Source organism: Nelusetta ayraudi, unplaced genomic scaffold (genome assembly GCF_046127955.1).
Source record: "Nelusetta ayraudi isolate G7.1 ecotype Tasmania unplaced genomic scaffold, CSIRO-AGI_Nayr_v1 ptg000022l, whole genome shotgun sequence".
NCBI classification, from domain to species: Eukaryota; Metazoa; Chordata; class Actinopteri; order Tetraodontiformes; family Monacanthidae; genus Nelusetta; species Nelusetta ayraudi.
The window spans coordinates 1643936-1667974 of NW_027466072.1; the positions used below are offsets into that span (position 1 = coordinate 1643936).

A 24039-nucleotide genomic window follows, 5' to 3' on the forward strand; every position below is an offset into this window, starting at 1 on the left:
TCAGCTGCTGTTAAACCAATTCAAAGCGCTCAATGTGACGTTTAAGGGTGAAACAAGTGACACTTTATTGAGGGCGACCTTGTTAGAAACCAGCAAAGCGGCTGCTTCGCTGAGATTTAAAAGCAGGGAAACATTTTAAAGAGGTCCGGTCACACGTTTGGGTCTTCGTCATAAGAAACCTTTATGGTTTGTAATAATAGAGCAGGAACTGGGTCCCGGCACCACGGAAGGAGGGAGGGAGGGAGGGAGGGAGACAAAGAAGAAACTGTTAGCTTGACCTCCACTGAAGAGATGAGTACATGTGACAACAATTTTACTAGAACTGAATGGCATTTTCATAGAAAAGCAAAACAACAACAACAACAACAACAACAACAACAACTAACATCCTAGAAGGTTAAAAAGTGGAGAACATGTTTGTATTTCACTCCCATTTGGCTTTGGTATTAGTTTAGATCTGAAGCCTGCGCTCACCTTGTGAGGAAGCCCGGAGGTGAAACTGCCTCGTTAAACTGGCAGTAATGTGATGAGTGTGATGAATAGAAGATATTTCAGTTGCTTCGTCGGCTCTTTGCCAGATGGCTTTTGAAATGAATCTGATAAATGTGGGAAGCATTCTTTGTGTTGCGTCATGGTAGTACACAGCTGCTATCTGAGTAAAAAATATAAAAATAAATAAATAAATAAATAGAGAGCAAATGAGAGAGCGAACTCTCCAGGCTGTTGCAGAAACCTAATTATGTCATTAGTATTCAGCCTGGGTTAATTGATCCTTTCCTGTTGAATGGTAAATGGGTGTGGATGCGTTCACAGGGCTTTGTTCTAGAGTCTAAGAAAAAGACAGAGGAGAAAACGACACAGCGGTGGTTGGATGCTAGATCACGTTTGTCCAGTCTAGTTTTTTGAGGGGGATTGAAACTGTGAAATGATTTTCTTTGTAATCCCCATCCGAGCAGCTGCACGATGAAAAGAAACTGCTCTCTCCGCAACATGTTAGCGGTGGTTAGCGGTGGTGAGAGCTGATGCTTGCTGCCAGAACTGGACTCTGGCTCGACTTGGCCCTGATTGTCTATTATTCACATTTTTTTTTTACTGATTTTTCAGGAACATAGAAAGTAAAAGCAGCTGGGGAAAGAAGAAAAAAAAAAGAAAAGAATAAAGTAATTATGCGGCAAAGAAAAAACACGTTCAATAACTCTGAATATGCTTTTTATGAAAGGTGGCGATTTTTGAAGAATTTAAATACTGTAGAAAACACGTTTGAGTTATTTTCCACTTTTATCGTTTCCAACATAATTCCACGTGTGTTCATACGTAGTTTTGATGCCTTCAGTGACAAACTGCAATGTCAATAGTGATGAGAGTGAAAAAAAAAAAAAAAAAAAAAAGACATTCAATTCATCCAAACTTCTGACTGGTCGCGTCGAGTGCAAAAAGGTTCCAGCACTTATTGTCATTCAACAGTTTCATTCTGTGTAATCTGGCAGGTGGGGTTGTCGCCCTCTGTACGCGCTGAATGCGTGTTGTTGATGTGGAACAGAAAGTGAAGAGTCAAGGGCCCCCCCCGCCCCCCGAGTTAAGACCTTCACTCACCGAGCGGCAGGAGTTCAACCTCTCTGTTGTATTTAAGAGAGAACTGTGGAGACACCGCATTCCTGCGGTTCCTTTTTGATCCGCGCTTCTCGCTGTTTGGGTTTTCTCTTTCGCTCGGTGAAACTCCATCGCTCTGCTGCTCATCGCTGCTCCGACAGGGAAGGAAAATCCCAACAACTTTTTTTTTTTTTTTTTTTTTTTTTTTTTTTTATAATGCAAATCAACATCAGCGGCCACTTCCCCACCCACACACACAGTGGTGTGGGTGGAGGATCAAGTGACCCCTGCTATTGATTAGCAAAGATAAATTGAGGGCTGGTCCTTCCTCTCTCTCGTCCTTCCTCTTCCTCTGTTGTTATTCCGTGGTTCTCTTTTTGCAACTAAATATGTTTTTACAGTCGGGGCCAAACGTTTGCAAAAGTCTGGCAAAGACTTGAGATGTGGAAAAAAAAAAGCGACGAGACGACAGAGCATCGAGCTCGAGACCAGACCAAGACATTTGAGGTTTGAGACCAGGACAAGACCAAGACTTTATATATGAAAGAAAAAATAACGACAAAGCAGAAAGAAGCGAGTCTGCTTGTAAACGGAACAGCAACATCTCTTTTCAACAAGGTGTCTCTTCATCTTTTTTCGTTAACATTTTTGCTGCTTTGCCGACTATTTGGAAGCATTTTCAAAAAAACAACTTTGCTTCTTAAAATTCTAAAGTCAATGAACTGGGAATAAGGGGGCAGGGTGTCACTCTGGGTGTCACCAACAGAGCGTAAAACGGCAGCAGCTGGATTCTTTTCCGTTATTATCGTGTTATTACAGTGTTGGCTGAGTCTCCACTGGTCTGGATCAACGGCCCCCAGTCCGTCCAGTCCGAGACCGAGACCGGGACCGAGACCTGGACCGAAATCCTTAAAAAGATGGTCTGGAGACCAAGACCAATCTCCAGTACTGCAACACTAGAATTTATTTCTTTATTTTAATGTTTCTATAACAGGGGCGATGTATTCAACAATGTCACGAGAAAAGGGGAAATGTGACGCTTGTAAGACGTCTAGCTTCAGCTCATTTGCAGTCTGTGTCCCTGGTCAGGCTCTTAGAATACAATGAGGTACACTGGAGAACCAATTAAAAACGAATTGATACAAATGCAGCGAATAGTACAAAACATACAATGACAAGGACTCGATCGGAAATGAATGTTCACATTTCTGCTGCTGCTGCTGCTGCTGCTGCTGCTGCTGCTTTGGGCCAGTGTTTAACTTTCACACTAAACTTCTTCAGTTCTGTTTGGGATTTAATTTCCGACGGGAAGGAATTCCATGGGTGTGTACTTTGCACTGAGAGGGATGACTGGCCAAATGTTGTCCTGCATCTTGGAATGTGACAGTCGTGCTGGGTTCTGCTCCTTGTCACTGTCCCGGAGTCTGTCTGTCTGTCTGTCTGTCTGTCTGTCTGTCTGCCTGTTTCAAGATCTGTGGCATCACTTGTGGGGCCGGTCCATTTAAACACTTAAAAACAACTTTAGCTTTGTTCTCGCTGCCCTCCATCCAACTCCTCCACCACCTTTTGGACAAAAGTGCGGTTGGTGCCGCTGGCAGTTTGACGGACGTGCGGCAGCCGTGATTTGTCTGCAAAGATGGAAATCTCAAACGGTTTTCCTTCATTTGCATAACGTCTCCCACGGCGGAACAAAGCCACGGGTGAGTGAGTGTGTGTGTGTGTGTGTGTGTGCGCGTGTGTGTGTGTGTGTGCGCGTGCGTGTCTACTTTGTCTATACATCTCCTCTGCTCCTCATCAACATGTGAAGTGTCGGCCGCAGTCAATGGCGGAGGGGATTTGCTCGCACAATAAAGACAGATGCCACCTTTTATCTGCTTAACGGACGAGAGGCCGAGCGAGCGCGTGGCACTTGACCGCATGTCGCTGCCGCGTCGGTGACGTCCTCCGTCTGCGGCCCATCCACATGAATGGCAGCCACAGAAAGGCCTCCCTCTTTATTTAGAAGGGTGTGTGTGTGTGTGTGTGTGTGTGTGTGTATTTAGGGAATGAATTAGTGGAGGTTCCCCAATGAGCCCCCTCTCCCCTCTCCCCTCTCCCTCCCCCCCACCCCCCCGCCTCCCCTCCACACCCGCCACCACCGCCAAAAAATGCCCTTTTTTTTGTTCCTCATGAATAAATGGAGCCAAAGGAGAAGAAGAGAATCTGCTTCTCCTCGGTCGGAGCTCCTTCTGCTGAGCCGTTTGTGTGACCACACGGCAGCAGCCATCAGCGCTGATGTTTGATTTCTCACCCACCAAACTGCACCCAGACAATTATTTGATGCCCTCAAAGGCGACCTGGGTGCTGGAGGAAAGTAATACCACTCCACTTGAGATTCCAAGATAGAAATCTAAAAATTTGTGAGCGGGGCGGAGAAAGATTGCGTTGGACCAAAACTACGTAAGTTAGCAAATTAGGTTCCCTAGGTTTACGTTTACTTGTGCTTCTGTAGTTCCTGTGGTTTCCCCATGCATGGGTTCTAAAGGTCAGTCAATGTTTTTCATAATGTTCATCGCATCATAGGTTTTATTTGGCTTATTTTGCCTGCCATCCAACTGACCAGACTGATGATTTGTATTCAGTCTTTACAACCTTGTGATTGAGTCTGACACACAGATTGTTAGGAGAGAAAAAAAATAAACAGTAGCACAGACACCCTTGGCAGACAAAATGACTTGAAATGTTCACATTCTTAACATTCTAACGATAGAATAGAATAGAATAAAAAGGAATAGCTGTCAATCTCACCACGCATTGTTCAACATGAACATTAATGTCCTCTGAAACAAAGGACAAATTCAAACCACCAACGTGACTTTGAATTTTTCAGTCAGTTGGGGTTTTTTTTTTTTTTTTATAGGAGGCTGTGATTGATTTTCTTTCTAATGTTCCACTCGCCAACCTACCTGACAGAATGAATGACTCAATACATATTCATCAGTGCCTAATCACACAGCCACACAACAACAACCTGTAGTTATGCTAATTGTTCACAGACCATGTCTCTCTCTCTCTCTCTCTCTCTCTCTCTCTCTCTCTCTCTCCCGCTCTTTGAGTGAGGGACACAAACAGTGAATGGCCTGAAATGGTCCATTTGATTCCTGATGGTGTTTGCTTCAGACTGAGCAACATCTGCCCTGCGAGCGGCTCCCTCCAAACTGTGGAGGCTGGATTCCACCGGCTGCGGATCCGGGAAGAGTCTGCTGCTGTCAACAGTGCGGATAATCACACACACACACACACACACACACACACACACACACACACACACACAGGGAACGGAAGTAGCTGATATTATGAGTAATAAAAGTAATATTATATCAAGACTAATTCTCTGAACTGGTAATGATGCTGAAATCTAATATCTGGAAATGATGATATTAGTGTTTGACGATGTGCTATGATATGAAATCACTCTGCTCTGCCCCTCAGATAACCTTAATAATGATTAATAATTGTAATCTTTTACAATTTATGTACAGGGAGAACGGCGCTCGGCTGACCGTTCTTTAACTTCTCCGTGGAGGTTTTTACTTTTGAGTGCAGCACGGTTGTCTGTCCTCCGAGGCGGCAGATCGGTTGCACTGGGCTCGGAGCAGCTGGAACAGCTTCAGGTTGGACACTGTAGAGATTCCAGATCTCAGCAAACACAACTGCACAACAGGGTCAAAGTTCTCCAGCTTGTCACTGTTTCACTGGAGGTCCTTGACGGGACCTTGGCGGTTCCTCGGCCCTCACGGCTAATGATGTGAATCCGAGCTCAGCCCGCTTCCAGATCCTTCACAGCTCCACCTCCTGGTCTTCACGAGGCAAGCCCTCCCCCCCTCCTCTTTCTCTCTCTCTCTCTCTCTCTCTCTCTCTCACTCTCGCTCTCTCACTCTGTCTCTCTCACTAGACCAAGGCGCAGTGAGTGAGGAAGGAGCGGAGAACAAAATGCCTTTTATTCAGTAACGAGCTCGCGGAGGAGTTGACAGCCCGTCCGGAGTGTCTGTGTGGTGCAGCCTGCCGACACACATCACTTCCCCCAGACTTCAGCCTCACACCGTCGGCTCTCCCTTCCACACACAGCCGCCGTGTCTGGACTTTTGGAACTGACTTCTTTTTTTTTTTTTTTTTTTTAATTCGAGCTCTCAGTTGTTGTTGCTGCAAGCCAACTTCCCCACTGCAGGTTGGTCTCCTTCTCTCCTGTCTGTCACACCTTCTGCTTCCGACGCCTTTCTGAACTGCGAGGGGTCTCGTTCACCTGTTTGTCTGCGCGTGTGTGTGTGTGCGCGCGCGCGCGTTTGCGCTGTGAGTCTGCAGTGAAAGTTTTTTCCTCTCACTCAAGTGTTTACATAACGTGCTGAATGAGGTCAGGCTTCTTTTTTCCCCTCAGCCGCTGCTTCCAGCTAAGGAGGTTTTGTGTTCAAGCAGGTGTGAGTGTCATGTTTGTTTGTGTTTGTGTTTGAGAAGTTTAACTATGTTTGTGCATCTTAAAACCGCAACTTAAATAAATTAATCAATTCACATTTTCCTTCGCCCGGAGCTGAATTTTCTGGCAATATTCAACAGAATTAAAATGTGTAGAAAACATTTTTTCTGAATTTTCTCCCTTTGCTAAATTTGCACCCTTTTGAATTTCTAGCCCATAATGGACGATGTATGTGAAAATTGTCTGGGAGCCATTCCACTGATTAGTTAAGCATATCCAGTGTTCTTTAAAAAAAAAAAAAAAAAAAAAGAATCTTCACTTTTTGCCGTAGCAGTTGACTTGACCCGAGCAATTATTTCTTGATGTCACCATTCATATTATTGCAGTATGAAGTCTCTTCCAGTTTCTGCACTCACACTACCTTTCTATCAAACAGCTTGTTAATCCGTCTTCATGTGTGTCTGTCTGTAAAGTCCTGGAGTCCTGAAGTGGTTTCTTTGGAAATGGGACAACTTCATCTGACTTTCCATACTGTCTCTAAACTTTAGAAGTGAAGGCTACACTTGAAAACCACCTAATTCAACCATTATATTCCACTTGTGTCACTGGGCAGTTGGCTGATTGGCTTTCTTGTCTGAATCTCGGGGAACTTGTAAAAATGTATTTCTTTTCAAGATGAGATGTTTTGTCTGGAAGCTTGTTATTGGCAGTAATTAACTCTGTGCAGTTAATTGCTGCCCCGGTTTCTTTTATATATTTTCATGCATGCAAATAAAGGGGAAAAACATGTTTTTAATCCCCCCAACGTTTTGCAAGTCTCCTAATTGAGGAGCTACCAATCTGGCAGTCGGGGCGGCACTTTCATTGCTCATAATTAAAATAAATGGAGACCAGTCTATGGCCAAGGCAGCAGCCTAGACTGCTAATGAAATCGTTTACGGGGAAAGTTTAGCCAGGGCTGATTTCACAATGCTGTAAAAGTACTGGAAAACAATGAGTCAGGTCAGCTGTGAGTAGGAAAAAACATTGGCGCTGGTCCAGCGGTTTCACGCAGCATCCTTCCTCGCGGCTGCTGAGCCATTCTCTCGCTGTCTGCGTGGGGAGCAGCAAACACTTTGGATTTTTCCACCTCTTATTTCTTGTTTTGATTCCAGTAAAAGAATGGAACACGACTGGAAAAAAGGATGAACTTAAGTCCTTCAGGAAGCTTCCTAATTTATAATTTGTGGCTTTGTTGGGCTGGAGTTTCTAAAATGAACTCAAAGGTCATGCCAGTCCCCCCTCCCCCCTCCCCCCTCCCCCCCAAACACTCCCCACCACAGAACGAAAACAAAGAGTGACACATGTGAGAGCGGCCTCTCCTCCCAAGACCCATAACTCCTGATATGTGACATCAATAAACCCTGAGGTCTGCGCTGATTTCTGCCATGACACCAAATAGACGGTTTGGATTTCACTCGTAAAGAGGCTGACTTTGCTTTACAAGCATGAAGCAATCCTTCCTCCATGATGTCTTGTCACTCACAGACAGGAAAACCAGCCGTCTGCATGTAGGATCAATATCTGAGGGGGGGGAATAAAACAAAACAAAACCTTAAAAACCAAAACGATCGGACCAGATCCGATCGGATGTCCGATTACACAAGTAGTTCCTACTGTCAGCTGACATTCAGCAGCTGTACGTAATAATCAACAGGCCTCTTCACTGCACTATGTTACTTTTTTTTTTTTTTTTACAGTTTTCCCTTTTTTCATAGTATAGCTTTCCTTGAAAAAGTATAAAATTTAAAATATATATATATATATATCAGGGCGACACGGTGGCGCAGTGGTTAGCGCTGCCGCCTCACAGCAAGAAGGTTGTGGGTTCGATTCTGGGACCTTTCTGTGTGGAGTTTGCATGTTCTCCCTGTGTCTGCGTGGGTTCTCTCCAGGTTCTCCGGCTTCCTCCCACACTCCAAAAACATGCATGTGAGGTCAATTGAAGACTCTAAATTGTCCGTAGGTGTGCATGTGAGTGTGAATGGTTGTTTGTGTCTATGTGGCCCTGCGATGAACTGGCGACTTGTCCAGGGTGTCCCCTGCCTTCGCCCTATGACAGCTGGGATAGGCTCCAGCAGATCCCCGTGACCCTGAGCTCGGGACTAAGCGGGTATGGAAAATGAATGAATATATATATATCCACATCTATGATTTGTTTAAGGCTACTTGGATGGATCTGTTTGTGGCCACAAGGCTTGAAAAAGTAAACTTGTGGTTATGAAAAATGTTCAGTATCATTAACCGGAGGGATAAAGAAACTATTCTGGAAAATCTGCAACAAGTTATTTAATAAACCTGCAATGGGGGGGGGGGGGATTTCCTGCGCCAGAAGGAAGAGTGTGCGCTGCGTTCACTGTTTCCTCCTCCGTGCCCTGGACTCAGAGTGCTGGCACAAGGGTGCAGATGCACCATGTGCAGCATGGCCGTGATGGTAATCAGTCAATGAATAATGAACGCACACATAGACCTGCCACTGACAGCTGTTTGGTATCTTTGTGTCTGTGTTAACTCTATCAGTGGAGTGCAGCTGCATGCCTGCCTGTAGCAATTATGGTCCTGCTAAATAAGACCCGCTGCGGGGAGGAGGGGTGTGTGTGTGTGTGTGTGTGTGTGTGTGTGTGTGTGTGTGTGCTTCAGATAGAGAGAGAGAGAGAGAGAGAGACGGGCATGTCGGGTGGTCAGACCATTGGCACATATTATTAGGCGATTAGCTTACTCAAAGGATAGCCGCATGGTGTGTGTGTGTGTGTGTGTGTGTGTGTGTGTGTGTGTGTGTAAAAGAACACATGCTGGTTTAACTGTGTAATATAACCCAGCTCAGGGACTTCAACATGAGCCTCTATAAGAGTTTTTTGCAAGAGGGTTTGAATCACACAGACACACAGATACACACACACACACACACACACACACACACACACACACAAACATGCAGAGATCCAGACATATGCTCTGTTCTCAGGGCCCACATGTATTTATCCTGCCATGTGACCAGGTCACTTTTTAAGATCCTCAAAGGCTCTGTTGTGTAGAATCCATTCACACACACACGCGGAACACGCACACTGAAATACATGCATATGGATTTAGAAACAGTCTCTTGCCCCGCTGCTTCTCCCCGCAGCCTTTTCATGCTTAATTTGCTGCTCAATAGGTCAGCAGGAAACGCAGACATCAAGTGAAAGCACACAAAATCAGTCTCAAATGCAGCGAGTCATGCGGCAGTCTGGGCGTCTCCTCGTGTGTCTCCCAGACAGATCGGCCCTCAGTGATTTAGTGGGTCATAAGAACTGGAGTAAAGCTGCCCTAAAGTCAGCAATGCCATTGTTTAGTCATGTCTGAAGTAGCCTTGTGTGTGTGTGTGTGTGTGTGTGTGTGTGTGTGTGTGTGTGTGTGTGTGTGTGACAGCGGAAACTGTTACGTGATCGTAGATGTTACTTGTTTTTATTGTCTTGTAATGATGAATGAATGTTTTTCCTTGTGGAGGGTTTATGGTTTGGGAAAGAGTCAAATTAGCATCATATGCTTCTTCTTGCTTCTTGTTTTCTTGGACAGAATGGCCCAATGTGTAAGATTTGTCTGCATGCATGGTAAGAGAGCATCATGCAGAGTGTTTACCATGTTGACTTTGATCAACAGCAGTGTGGCTGCCTCCTCACAAGTGCACCTACTCTACGCAAATATGAATGATTTTTACAGACCTTTTTCACTTTTACTAACGTAATCCAACTAAAAACATATTTGCACGCATGTGTGTTTCGTTCACACTCATCTGCCAAAGTGTGAGGCTGCCAGCCGGTGGGCGCCTGTCTTCTTTGCCTTTTTCTCGGCCATTTATGGCAGCAGCTGCTTCCACGTTTCCAACGGATCGTGGAATCCCAAGGCGTAGTAAAAACATTTTGGACGGGTGAGAATTCAGATCTGAAATCCAAATTTTTGTAGTTTCTGTGCAAAGTTGCCAGGCTCGTCCACATGAGAGGCTGGCATCCAAAGAGAAGTAGAAGGGTTACGTTGGGGCAACTGCCCTTGTTTTCGTTTCACCTCTCATCCAAAAGGCTTCTTCCCTGTTGCCCGTTTTCCTCATTGTCACCGCCGCCCTCAACTTTGCATAACACCTTCCGTCTCCTCCCTCCTGCAGGCGCCGGGTGGGTTTTCCTGGTGATGACCTCACTGCTGTTCCCTGGCAACGCCCACGCTGCGATGAAGGACCTCTCCTCCTCTTCTCCTCTCAGCTCCCTGCTCCACTACCCGTCCTCCAAGACCTCTGTAGCGCCGTTCTCTCCCTCCGCCGGTGCCGCCTCCGCCGCCACCCCGCCCGGGTCGTCCCTGTCCGGGTCGTCACTCTCCAAACCTCAGCCCTTCTGCATCCAGACGGGGCCGCACCTCATCGCCAGCATGCAGCTGCAGAAGCTCAACTCGCACTACCAGAACCTGGCTGGCGCCGCAGCAGCGGGACACCCGGCGACCGGCGGCGCCCCCAGGGGCTTCGGAACCTCGGCGCTGGGCGGAGGCAACCAGCTCCTGGTGCCCCCCGTGGGCCTGGGCGGCGCTGGGACCATGGCCATCAGCATGGGAAACCAAGGCGCAGGGGCCGGCGGACTCATTGACTTCGACCCCGTGGACGAGGAAGTGCTCATGTCGCTGGTGGTGGAGTTGGGTTTGGACCGGGCCAACGAGCTGCCGGAGCTGTGGCTCGGCCAGAACGAGTTCGACTTCATGTCAGACGTGCCGGCTGGATGCTGATATTGGAAGGGAAATAAACCCCCCCCCCAAAAAAAAGTACACAAGTACGGTGCAGCAAGATGGGTTGACAAAGAGAGGGAAGACTTCCTCTGCTGTTTTGTTTTTCCTCTTTCCTCCTGACTCGATGGTGACGTGGAGTCAGAAGGAGACACTGGCCAAAAGATTAGAGGCATCTTTTTTTGTCTCACGATCGTCATCTAATCGGCAGTTGGACCAATCTAAAAAAAAAAAAAAAGAAGTAAAAGACAGCTCGGTTTGATCTTTTCGCAGAAATTGTTTTGCTTTTTGCAGAAAGAAAGCAAACCAGGCTGGGCTCCCCTCAATCAGCACGTTTATTTTCCCAACAAGGAACGACGAGACGAGCTGTTGCTTTACCTCTGACTGAGTTTTCTTTCAATCGCAAAAACACAAGCAGAGTGCAAAGAGTGAAAGATTCACGGACGTAGACTGCGCCTCACTCTGGCGGGACTCTGTGATACAGGTTTAATGAACGCAGGGCAGAGCCGGAGACGTTTTCTTGGAAAAGCAACAGTGAAGGCGACACACCCATTGTGCTTCATGCTTTTCCCCTACAAAAGTCCCCAGTGGAAAATGAGAATGGGGGAAATTGATTCTATGGGAGATTGCTGAAGGATGACAAACAGTACTTTTCCTGTTTTCTTAACAGACAATATTAGACTCCGCTCTCCCGGGGAAAGGACTCCTGTGTCTTGGCTTGACAAAGAAACGGCCTGTCCCAGAATTGGTTATCTTCACGTACCTCCAGTGTCCTCCTTTCACTTTGTTTGAATTAAGTATAACCATTCGCTCTCATGGAAGCCGTTATTTAAGACAGTGACCGATAATCATCGGGACCGCCAGACAAGGAGTGCTTCTGTTGTGCGTCTGTATAATCAGTTCTACTTTTCTGAACCTAATAAATTAGATCAAGTGATGGGGAATCTTGGGACCTGAATGGAATAAATTGTTTCTTGCCCCAGAGAGGAAGCTTATTAAAACATTTCAGGACAGTTGGTCCTATGAGTCAATTCTGAGTGCACATGTTTGTTTGTTTGTTTGTTTGTTTTTATTGCTGTCTTGTGTCAGTTGGCCCGGTCGATGACCAGTGACAGCACTTCATCCCATATTTATTCATATTTGACACAACCTAAATCGATAAATTCCCATATCGCTGCCTTTTGAATATTCAGATACAGAAACATTTCTGATCATGCCAAATGAAAGTGTTTAAACATGTTTTTCATGTGTTTCAATAACATTTGAAATTGATACACAAACAGACCCTTCTACCAGAGCTTTATATTTGCATCCCAGACTTGAAACACAGTAAACTACCATCAAATCCAGAAAATACTCCTGCTCCAAAATAAAGTCCAGGTTCTCATATTTGAAACATGTTTATTAGAGGTCATTAATTCACAACAAGTTCATACACAACAATCAATAAGTTATGAATATGGACAAATAGTCGATGGAAAACCCTTTAATCAACATTTCATGGGCCTTATATCAGGATGTAACGTGTATCTGGAGATACATGTACAGATACGTCTTAGTCGTAGGACTTACATAACACGATCATTGTGAGCTCAAAGTCTTTCGTGTTGTGCGTCTTCAGACTGAGCAGTGTTCAGAAGTCACTTATTGGACCTGAACCTCAAGCATTTCCCTGTTCCTCCATTGGCTGAAATTCCAAACTGGCGGTGCTGACACCCTTTCGCCTTCATATAGGATGTCAAGAGCGCGAGTGTAGCATGGATGCAGGTGAGCACGGTGGCTCAGCCCCAATACTTGCTGTGGTAAGAAGACACTGTGGAGCCTGAACAAAGGCTGCGCGCCTTCACCAAAGTGCGTCTGTCGTCTGGCTACTGTAACTGTCCCCTTGGACCACACACTGGAAAATAACACACTGTGTGTATGGACGTACGTGGCGGAGACTGGCGGAGGGGGCTTTCATGTCCACACACACACACACACACACACACACACAGACACACACTGACATGGGACAACGTGTGCACAGATAGAGGCAAACACAGTGCACACAAGGCAGGGGTTCACAGATGGTGCTACAGCTGGGAAAATGAGAAGAGAGGCCATAAAACAGGCACTCTTCCAGTAATGCACACACAAACACACATGTGTGCACGCTACAGAGGCTATCAGAGTTAATGTTTTTGTGTTGAGGGAATTGGAGACTGAACCGAGCCTTGTCGCTGACACATTTTCTTAATTTTCTTTTTTCTTTCTTTTCCCCACATTTTTCATTTTTCTTTTTCCATTTTCTTTTTTTTTTTTTTTTTACACAGACCTCATCTCATTGGACCCAACAGCAGTTTTTAGTCACACATCGAGTTACTGCGAATTCTTTGCTTTCTTTTGGAATGAAGCTGGTGTGATAGAAGAAAGTCCGATGATGGCTTCATTGGATAGAATCCCTTTCGGAAAAGGTTATTTGCTGGTTATTTCCACCCATGAAGAAGTGGCAGCCAACTGGTTCCCATAGCACGAAGGGAGCGACACAGACGTTTCTCAGCGCTCTCAAATCCGACAGGCAGACACGCTGATAATTCTCCTCCTCCGTCTCGCTGCCTAAAATGGGCCAAAAAAACATTCCTCAGATGGTAGACGGCCTGGTGTTTGTTGCCATCTGCTTAGCGTTGTTTTAAGATCCACTGTGTCTATTTGATGTTGCGCAGTTCAACCTCAGTCCCAGCTGACTGGCTGCTTTATTTTCTTTTTTCATTTTTTTCACGATCGAGCAGATGGGACCCCCCCCCCCCCCCTCCACCCCATCTTGGGAAGCTAGGTCAAGTTGTCTGAGGGCTTTCATTTCCTCTTCTTTCCAGCCCAGGACACCTGATATTGCAGATTAACCCTGACAGAGACCTTTTGGCCCACTGTGTAGCTCCGTCCTATTTGGTTTCTAATGGCAAAAATGGAGATCCATGTAAAATACTGCACATTCCCAGCTTCACTTAGTTCAAGCGTCCAATGTTATACACACTCACATTCATCTCTATGGCAAAGAACATATTTAGCCCTGTGTTTACTGCTTTAGATGCTTTCATAGTCTATTTCAGAACTGAACCAATCAATAAGTGTAATAACAAGTGTTTTTTTTCTCTCTTTTTTGTTATATCATCTTGGCGCCAAACTAAATCACAAGAAGACCACAACAAACAACTGGTTAGCGACACATTTAACTGCAAAAATTGCGACAAGCATTTAAGGATTCAAAATTTTTGTCTCTGCAACTCTTACACACAGGATCACGAAAAGATCTCATTCAAGCATTTTTGGATGGTAACAATATCTCTGTCGCTCCCCTGTCTTTGTTTCCTTCTTTCGGAGAAGCAGATCATGACGGAGTTACCCAAAGATTCTTCCTTGTTGGAAACATTCCAGTAGCGCAAAGACTGCATATGCACTGCATGAGTGGAAGCTTGGACGTCTTCATTATCAGGAACAGAAATCCAGCAATGTGTCTTCTCCTGCAGGTTAAAACCAAGTAATAACCATTCAGTTTCTTTATTGTAGTTACAGAGTGGATATCTCGGGACAGGATGACAGAGTCGGACTGAGCCACTGGGGCTGTTTTAAAATATACTGACAGTCGGCACACAGTGAGACATTGATGCTCCAGGTTTCACACTGCCAGATATTTAAAACCTTCCTCATTTAAACAGACACTTCCCAGCACCGCAGCTGGGCAAACCTGGACACTCCCTTGTGTGACTGATGACGTAGGATTAGTTTCCACCTGATGGCAGTGATTTGTTACTTCTGTTGGCTCTGGGTCATAAAAATGTTCCAACACATCAAGACCCATAAAAACCTTCAACAAAAGTCACGATAAATCTGTCACGGATACAGGGCTTCCTCCCCGCAGTGATGGGAGTATTTCACCAATGTAGCACTATCTAGTCTGTTTGTAAGCAAATAAAGAAGGAGAAGAATCAACTCTGCACTGATCAAATACGACTTTGCCATCAGATTTACTTTTACGATTCTGAACAGACGTGGTCTTTTTTTTTGGGGGGGGGGGTCATACGTGCTGATTTTTCTTTTCTTTTTTTTTTTGATAATATTCACAGATACGTTCTTAAGCACTTTTGCTCAATGACTCGTACTTGTAAATCTATAAGAATATGTAAATGTCTGAAATCATATGGAAAAAAAGGTGCTTGTATTTTTGTTACTGCTCTGAGTTTGGGGAGAAATAAATATATTAAAAAAATGATCTTGAGTAAAGCTTCTCCATTGAAACATGATACAGAGGGCACTTATATTCATTTTACAACACAACAGTTTCCGCTGACATGTCAGATACCTCTGTAAAGGTCCAGTGTGTCAAACTTTTACAACATGTTTCGTATTCAGTGCACTAGGCACATGTTTTTAGGGCTTCCTTAAAAAAATAGTGGCGCAAATGACATCAAGACCCTCACTGTCGTGTGTACATTCTTATATATTAGTAGGGTTCTATGGGTAGGAAAACCAAAAAAGTAATTTTATTGTACTGCGAGTATACGCTTTTATTAACGTATTTAGTGGCAGTATGTGACGCCAAATTTTACACACTGGACCTTTAATTCAAAGCCATGACAGCAAAGAACAAAACCTGATGGAGCCGTCAGCAGATTGCAAGGTCTCCACCTACTGGCAGGTTATAGGAAATACGTATACATTTAGACCAAGGGTGTGTGTGTGTGTGTGTGTGTGTGTGTGTGTGTGTGTGTGTGTGTGTGTGTGTGTGTGTGCGTGTGATTTTTGTATTTCAGATATTGATTCGCATCGTATTGCACAGACTGCACCATCCTCCACTCTTCGAGGATCGGGTTTGCTTGTTCTCGTGCTCGTGCAATGCTGCCATCTAGTGGTGGTAGAGAACTACAAGAACTACAATAATTTATTTTTTAATTTTCTTTCTTTTGTCTTAAGAACATAAAACAAAAAAATATTTTCAATTTGTTTCTGTGCCTCTGAAGCAGCCAAATTATTTGAAAAACACATAAAGTTTTCTCTCAAAACTATTTAATGGCACTAATAGGGATTGAGGAAAATTTTAACTTAATTGTCCAGAAAGTTTTTCTTTCCTCACTACTGTACTACAATGTATTAAAACATCACAGTCAAGTGGACAATCAAGTGGACTAATTGCACACTCTATCCATTTTTTTTTTTTTTCAAAATGTATCCTGCACTCTGGCTCTGCAGGAGCCTCTGCCAAGTGTTCTGGGGCGAAGTCAGTGCACTGTTTTCCTGGACAAGTCAGCAAAGTTACCCACTGCAATACAAAATTCTCTTGATAAACTGTTATAATAAAACGTGATTTGTGTGGCTTTGAAACATTACGTAGTAGAGAAAATCCTACAGCGTTACAAATACCTGCTATAATAGTACAAAAACCTTTGGAAAAAAGATGAACGGCAAATCATACAAATGAGTGCTTAATGTGTATAACCACAAACAACTGGGAAGTCATTGCGAGTCGTGACACGATAACGCTTTATTGCCTCGTCCTTTGCAAACTATCTTCAGAGATCTATCTGTAGAATTATACAATTCTAGGTCTCCTGTTTTCGAGAGATCGCTCAAGCATCATTTTGTGTGAAAAATGGGTCAGGAAATTGCATATCCTTGAAAAATGTTTAAAGAAAAAGTTTCCGAACAAAATTTAGGTTAGTGGGTGGATACCTTTTGGATACAGACTTCTACATGCTCAGGCGATTTTACGCTTCAACAAAATAAAATATGAGAAACATAAAGTAGGTCACTGGAGATGGACTTGTGATATATGCACATGAATGAAATCCAGGTGGTTCCTGAGCTTTGGGGTTCCTGCTTGCGTTCAGAGAGAGGGAACGAGAAGAAAGGAAGTGCATGTGCACATCAGTGTGTGTCACTTGTCAGAGGAAGATTAAACTGTATCTCCTTGAGTGTAAACACGACATGCTCTGAGTGCCAGATTGGCATTTCCTGTCCAGGCAATTAGAGATTGAAGCACTCAGACCTCCGGAAAGTTGTCACCAGAAAACCTTTCAGTGTCTATTGTTTTTGTTTTTTTTTTCATTTACAATAACGATTGATGATGAAATGTGAACAAACACGTGGCATAAAAATATTAAATATATTCAGAATCAGAACAGCCTCTATTGCCATTGTACGGCTATAAAACGGGAGTGCTATTCGTTGTGCATTAGTAGAAAAAGCACACAATACATAACAAATGAGAGTATAAAGTCGATTTATTTTATTTTTTTATTGTTAGTTCATTTTATTAGTGCTTCATACTATATATGTACACAAACTACTTACCGTACTTGGAAAGAGGAACGTAAACCAAGTGGCGATAGTTTTTGTCCCTCTCGATACACCGTAGTCGGCCTTATCATCCAATACCGGAAGACGAGAGGTCCTTTTCCCCCGCAGACTCCAACATGGTGAGCTGGTTTCCTTCACGATTCCGCTTTGAAATCATCAATAAACATCGTCTTTCTACACTGTACTATTGAACATATACATACCCTATTTTAGAAAAACACTTGTGACATTCAGAATAATGTTTAAATTGTTAGAAAACGCTGGGATGGTAACTAATAAAAAGTAGGTTTAAAATGTCCCCACCTCAGGACTCGTTAGCATTGCCATGGCTAGCTGACACAGCTAGCCATATTAGCAAACGGCAATAAGATTGTTCTCCCTTTTGCGAGCTTACATTTATTTTACGTTGAAAATTACAGTTTCTCCAAGACGACTTAAAAACCATTCCAGCAGCCTTTTAAGTAACGCGTGAATACGGTTGAGCTGCTAGGCCGCAGCCGGCTACATTCGCGCTACATTCGCACAACACGCCAGCACACGACGCCGGCGCTGTGAACATCTTTCGGTCGAGATGCCCCGCAATGCCCGCATTTAAACTGCACCAACGGCGATTCTTAACGTTTGTCGATTGACAATTTCTGTTTGTGTTTCTCCAGGCAAGAGGACCGAAGAAGCACCTGAAGCGCGTCGCCGCGCCAAAGCACTGGATGCTTGACAAGCTCACCGGAGTGTTCGTAAGTACACTAAAATACTTGAATATCGCCACAGTGTGACTGCAGATTTCTTTTTCTTTTTTTTGAGTGTGTTACGTGTGTTTCGGTTGACATACTATGCGTGCATGAAATGTGTTTTATTACTCCTGTGAATCGTTCAGTGTAGTTTCACATTTAACAGCACTACGAGGATTGGATGTATCCCGATTTATAGTTTGCATATGCTTTTTATCCGTTTTCAGAAATTGATCGTTTGATTTTGTATCTAATTTGAGTTCAAAAATATTTGCTGGCTTGAATTCTCAATTAATATGTACATTGGCAAATCTTAAGTTATCAATGACTTCTCCCCCATTATTGTTTCTCTTTGTCTATCTGCTTTAAACAGCAATATCTTACTTCTCAAGAATGATCGTATGAATGTTTGAATTTCTGCAAGAACATCCTATTTTACTGACTTTTTCTTTCATTATGTTTGCGTACTTAGTTATGTTCCAAATTAGTCTCTGTATAATATTCCAAGTAGCCTAATGATCTTGTCTCTAATACCGTGAGTGATAGTAAGTGTAATAATCGCAAGGGGGGGAGGTTTACCATAAGCCTTGGCTTCTTTCCCATCCTTTTCATTTGTATGTCTGTCATTCATATGAAATAAAACAATCATTCATTCAATTTGGTCCAACGTGATTGATTTTTCTTTTAGGCTCCTCGTCCTTCCACCGGTCCCCACAAGCTGAGGGAGTGCCTGCCCCTCATCATCTTCCTGAGGAACCGCCTCAAGTATGCCCTGACTGGGGACGAGGTTAAGAAGATCTGCATGCAGAGGTTCATCAAGATCGACGGCAAAGTCCGCACCGATGTCACCTACCCCACTGGATTCATGGGTGAGTTTCAGTTTTCAGCGTTGCCAATTGTAAATATGTCTTTTAAAGTTTTTTTTTTTTGTTTTTTTTGGCTGTTCTGCACTAAGGAGCAATGATGACTTTTGAATGACTTTGACTAGTAAATAGCTGAAACCACAAATCATCCTCTAAGAAGTTCTGAGCTCCCAGTTACTGTGTTCCATCGCTGCACCCTGAATTACTTTTTAGTGGAAACCATTTGAGATGAGCAGTGTGTTGCGAAAATTGAGTTGATGCAGTGTGATCCTAGTCAGTGGCTGAGTTTACATCACCCCTAGAATTATGCGAAACGTAAATAAAACAACAACAAAAAACAACTGGTAATGGAAACACGTAGACATGGAAAAACCTCAAATATGGCAAAAAGTTTTGACACTCATGACGTGGCTTTTCACACCTATCCATATAGCATATAGAGGTATATCGCAAAATGGGCTAATCACTTTTTCGCATTTACACGTCAGCAGACGTGACGTATGGGGTCACGTCACCAGTTCACTTCAAATAGCTGCTCCAATATGCAAAATGTTTTGTATCATCCTCCTCAAAGTGGGGTATTACGAGAACTACTGCTTATGCACTTCACACCATTCAATGGAAACACCTGCAAATCGCAATTGTACTTTGTCTTAATTTCAGAAATATCGCTTTTATTTTGTGAAAAACTGTCATGGAAATGCAGCTATTGAAATCTATTTAGGCCCAGGGATGCCTTGATTGACAGGCTCCCATAGCTTGTCTGGTAATCTGTGACTACTGGAGGAGATATTTTCTCCTAAAGGGCCAAAGGAATGATCAGATGTTGTGAAGATCCCCTTCAAACTGTTATTATATGGAATCTTTTTGTGGAATGGGTGCAGATTGTCTTGGGGTGCTTGCAGTTGTGATACAATGGGGTCTCAAGTAAATAACGTAACTGTACAGGCTATGTTGTGTAGCATTGTGTTGTTAAATCTTATCAGCTCCAGACTGTAGAAAAATACATAAGGTAACAGCAGCGTGATGTTGGCTTTAGTAATGTCGGCTGAGCTTGTCTCAACTGCAGTCAGCGCCATTGAAAATGAATTTGTAATGTTGCATTTTCTGATGGCACTCAGGCCATACACTCTTCGCATTAAAGTATGAATTCAGATCTCAATACATATTACTAATATATGTATTGAGTCATGATAAAAGCATTACATTTTAGATTACAATTACCACCTTATACAAATCTTTCTGTTGGTTTAATGTGAATACTCAATATGTCAAATACAATGTGCAAGTGATTAATAACTCACTCAGTACTCTTGTTAGTATTGTGACCATTGAATTCTATCACACCAACTTGCTGCGTAGGACTGGATGATCGTGTTGTTGACTAACCAATATTATAATTGGCAGATATAGCCTTTTATTATTGTGGTAAGTGATTTGATCCAGAGGTCCTGATTGGTGTTTTAGAACTTTGGATTCTGTTTCTCTTTGTTTCACATCTAATGTGTGTTGAATATTTGAGAAGATGATAGCCAGTGGGTATAAGCACTCAGACAGGCAACATTTTCAGGTGCACTATCTACATTATCTCAGTGTATTATCTTAGACTTATCAGTGGTGTGTGCTCCTTGATTTTGACTATTAAGTGCAGGATTTCAGGTTTTTGAATCAAAGGGAAACATTTGCACCTTGATGATTTGAGGCTGGACTGACGAGAAGCACCCGAAACATTGAGTCACGGTTACTTTGAACTGAACTTTGGTTTGGTTTGATGCTCACTCTGCTGCTCTTCCTGTGTGTCCAGATGTGATCAGCATTGAGAAGACTGGTGAGCATTTCCGCCTGATCTATGATGTCAAGGGACGTTTCACCGTCCACCGCATCACCGCAGAGGAGGCCAAGGTAAGATGAGTGACATTTAACAACCGTTTACAGCCTCATGGTTTTTACGCACGCTTTCCTGGGCCTTGTCACACCTTTGCCAACTTGAGCAGGTGCTGCCTTTTTGAGATGGATGCAAGAAGTTTAAAATCTGCCATTATTAGTTGCCACTGACGGTGTTTCATACCCTGAGAAATGTGGTTGTAGTCATAAGAACTATTGGCAGTACTGTTTTGGCACCGACTCTGGAGTTGGCCACATCACATGCAGCTGTTGCGGAGGGAAATGGTCTCTGTCAACTTTGCTCAGTGCTTGTCCTTCATCTCTACAGTACAAGCTGTGCAAAGTCAAGAAGATTATCATTGGCACCAAAGGAATCCCCCACCTGGTGACCCACGACGCCCGCACCATCCGCTACCCAGACCCCAACATTAAGGTCAATGATACAGTTCGCATCGACCTGGACAACGGCAAGATCACAGACTTCATCAAGTTTGACAGCGGTAGGTTTCCTCACTGGGAGAAGACGCCAATGCTTTATATGTATGAAGGCTTTTTTTTTCTTTTTTTTTTAATGTTTTCTTCCTGCTTTCTTCCAGGCAACCTGTGCATGGTGACCGGTGGTGCTAACTTGGGGCGTATTGGTGTGATCACCAACAGGGAGCGTCACCCTGGCTCCTTTGATGTGGTGCACGTCAAGGACAGCACAGGCAACAACTTCGCCACCAGGCTCTCAAACATCTTCGTCATTGGCAAGGTGAGGACGCGCACACGTATTTGTAGTGGATTTCTGACTTCAGGGGCCATTGGAGCAAGGATGACACTGTGAAGTTTTGATAAGCAATGAAAATACTCAATACCTCTAAGAAGTTCTGAGCTCCTTGATGAAACACTTTGTGAAGTTTAAAAAAAACAATTGAAAGGTGAGAAATGTGAAAATAAGAGAAATGTCTGATGGCACGTTGGTGCAAATGGAAGGAAGCCACAGCAAAACGTGAATCGGCGTGCAAATATTACTGTCGTTCTAGAAGATCAATGTTAAAATGTGTTGTTTCTCCCACAGGGCAACAAGCCGTGGGTGTCCCTGCCCAGAGGAAAGGGAATCCGCCTGACCATTGCTGAGGAGAGAGACAAGAGGCTGGCCGCCAAGCAGGGCAGCAGCTAGACTGTTCACACGCATTCAGCCAGAGACCTGGTTTTGAAATAAACAGTTATTTACAAAAACTATTACGCTGTCTGTTAATTGCTTCATTTGACACCTCTGACATCGCTGATCAGCTTTTGCAACTGAGTGAAGTTAAATGTTGAGGGAAGCTGAGGAGGCAGCATGACTGAAAGCCCTCCCAGATGGCACGATGCAAGCATGCAGTGGGTCTGTTGTGTTGAGAACATCAAGTCGAGCCACATTCCTGACAGCGAGTTGATGCGTTACTGTAGGATGACTGGTGAACTTAAAACCTTCTGAAGCCACCATGGAAGATATTGAAATTTAAAATGCTTGCAACTTAAGGCTACATAATATATTTTAATAGATTTTGTTAAAATGTGAACCATGTTATAGGTTGGGTGAAATTGGTAGATTGGAAGTAGCTGCCATGAGTAACCACACAATATGAAATAATTTAAATTCTCATATTTTCAATTGGTGTATTAAGTGATAAAAAAAAAATTTAAGGACCATGACTATTCTTTGCTTCACTAACTCACTTGATGCTATTTCACAATCTATTCTATTTATAGAGGAACCTGCTGTGTTCCGTCCTGGCAGACCTTTTAGCAGAAGAGCATCCTCTTGTACCTACAGGAAGTCTGTCCTCCTGCTCTTTCCTCACCATTTAGCAGGCATCCATCTGTTGACGCTCCATGTGCCCATGCTCTTAGATGTCCAAGTCTACTCTAGACCTCACTCCAACATACAAGATTGCATTATTTGTCACCTTTAGTCAGAAACATGCAATGCAATGTACCTGGCTGTCTTGAAAGAGTAAATACAAGATATACAAACAAGATTTGAAAAATAAAGCATTTCTCTTTTAATAATTAGGGTCCTGGTTAAGAAGTCTAATGCCCTGAAGGTAGAGGGCCCTCTAATCTTGTATTAGGTCCTCAGGACCGGACGAGAGACACCAGACTTCCTCAGCTGCCTCTGGTCCTAGAGATGCACCTTGGCCTCTGAATGTGTGCAGCTGTGGTAAGATCCTTGGAGATGGTAACACAGAGATACTTGAAACGGCTTGCAACTCACACTGCAGTTGTGTTAATAGTGACAGGGTCATGGTACTGCTGCTGTAGAGTGTCCGCCCTGCTTGCCAGTCAGTATTCGGTGTTGGCATTGGGGCAAACGGCAGTCTCGCATGTTGTGTCTGTGGGCAAGACACTCAACCCACATTACCTCGTACGAATGTGAGTGAATGTTGGGTGGTGGTCGGAGGGCCACTGAGATTGGCTGCCACGCTTCCGTCGCCAGTGTGAATGTGGTTTGAATGAATAAAGGGTTCAATGTAAAGTGCTTTGAGTGCCGAGAAAAAGTGCTATATAAATCCAATCCATCATTATCATTATTCATTATGGTTACCCAGCTTTGTTCTTGGATGACTTAGATTGACCTTGACCAAGATCCCACTTCCTTCAGCCTTTTCTTCTCACAGCTTACCAAACTACACCTATGCCTTCATCATGCGGTCTTTCCTTCTTGTTTCATCCTTGTTCATGACATTCTGAAAAGCTTCCATTCTGGCCTGCTTTATTTCAACCACTCAGTTTTTCTTCCCCTCCTTTGCCACCATTCTTCCCTCCTTTCATGGTTTCCTCCCACTGTCCTCACTCCTCTGTCCCCGCTTTCAATCCCTCCATCTCTGTGTTCCTGACTGCAGTTCCAGTCCATATGGTGGATGCTGGGATACAACCTGCTCTGCTCTGCAGAAACCTGGCCTGGCACACACCACCTCAGTGTGTGTGCGTGCGCTGACTATCATATCTTCTCCTTGGTTGTTGTTGTTATTTTTTTAACCAGTGATTGCATTTTTTGGATGTTGCAAAGAAGCAGTGATCACAGCTGCTGTCGTCCCTCGTGACTTTCACTTCCAACCCCTGCCTGTCGCAACACGTGACTCCAAACCACAACAACACACACAGCGGGGTTGGGGGGGGGGTGTGTGGCCTCCCTTCATGGCCGTCTGCTCCCTGACACTCTGTGCTGTACAGTCAACCGTATTTTTGGCCGTGAGAAATTAAAAAAAACGTGAGTACGGACCATTCTGTTAAAATCAAATATTCTTCTGCATTTTGTTATATTACCTGACACAACAATGTGATAGACAGATCAACATCAAAGTTTTTTTTTCATATTCACCTGTTTCTTATGGACTCTTTTACATATATATGTGTGTATGTCTAACAGGTTTGGGGAATGTTA

The 24039-nt window shown here is 43.8% G+C and overlaps 3 protein-coding genes and 2 non-coding genes across 5 annotated transcripts in view; all 5 read left to right on the forward strand.

Moving 5' to 3' along the window:
- tnfsf10l (TNF superfamily member 10, like) overlaps positions 1 to 24039 on the forward strand; it is a 319815-nt gene that overhangs the window by 230181 nt on the left and 65595 nt on the right. The window lies entirely within an intron of this gene.
- On the forward strand, positions 10195 to 10843 carry cited1 (Cbp/p300-interacting transactivator, with Glu/Asp-rich carboxy-terminal domain, 1). Its single transcript, XM_076028050.1, has one exon. The coding sequence runs from the start codon at positions 10244 to 10246 to the stop codon at positions 10823 to 10825; it is 582 nt and encodes a 193-aa protein (XP_075884165.1). The 5' UTR covers positions 10195 to 10243; the 3' UTR covers positions 10826 to 10843.
- On the forward strand, positions 17194 to 21851 carry rps4x (ribosomal protein S4 X-linked). The gene is made up of 7 exons (XM_076028049.1): positions 17194 to 17271; positions 17809 to 17886; positions 18569 to 18749; positions 20548 to 20645; positions 20956 to 21127; positions 21224 to 21381; positions 21688 to 21851. Exons 1-7 carry the CDS (start codon positions 17269 to 17271, stop codon positions 21787 to 21789), a joined length of 792 nt encoding a protein of 263 aa, XP_075884164.1. The 5' UTR covers positions 17194 to 17268; the 3' UTR covers positions 21790 to 21851.
- On the forward strand, positions 18838 to 18913 carry LOC142889564 (small nucleolar RNA SNORD61). Its single transcript, XR_012926853.1, has one exon. It is a non-coding gene; the product is annotated as a small nucleolar RNA SNORD61 (small nucleolar RNA).
- LOC142889565 (small nucleolar RNA SNORD61) lies at positions 21436 to 21504 on the forward strand. The gene has a single exon (XR_012926854.1). It is a non-coding gene; the product is annotated as a small nucleolar RNA SNORD61 (small nucleolar RNA).

Coding starts and splice junctions, on each gene's coding strand:
- cited1 (XM_076028050.1), top strand. CDS start 10,244: ATGACCTCACTGCTGTTCCCTGGCAACGCCCACGCTGCGATGAAGGAC.
- rps4x (XM_076028049.1), top strand. Junction 20,646..20,955: donor TCACCGCAGAGGAGGCCAAG/GTAAGATGAGTG, acceptor TCATCTCTACAG/TACAAGCTGTGCAAAGTCAA. Junction 21,382..21,687: donor ACATCTTCGTCATTGGCAAG/GTGAGGACGCGC, acceptor TTTCTCCCACAG/GGCAACAAGCCGTGGGTGTC.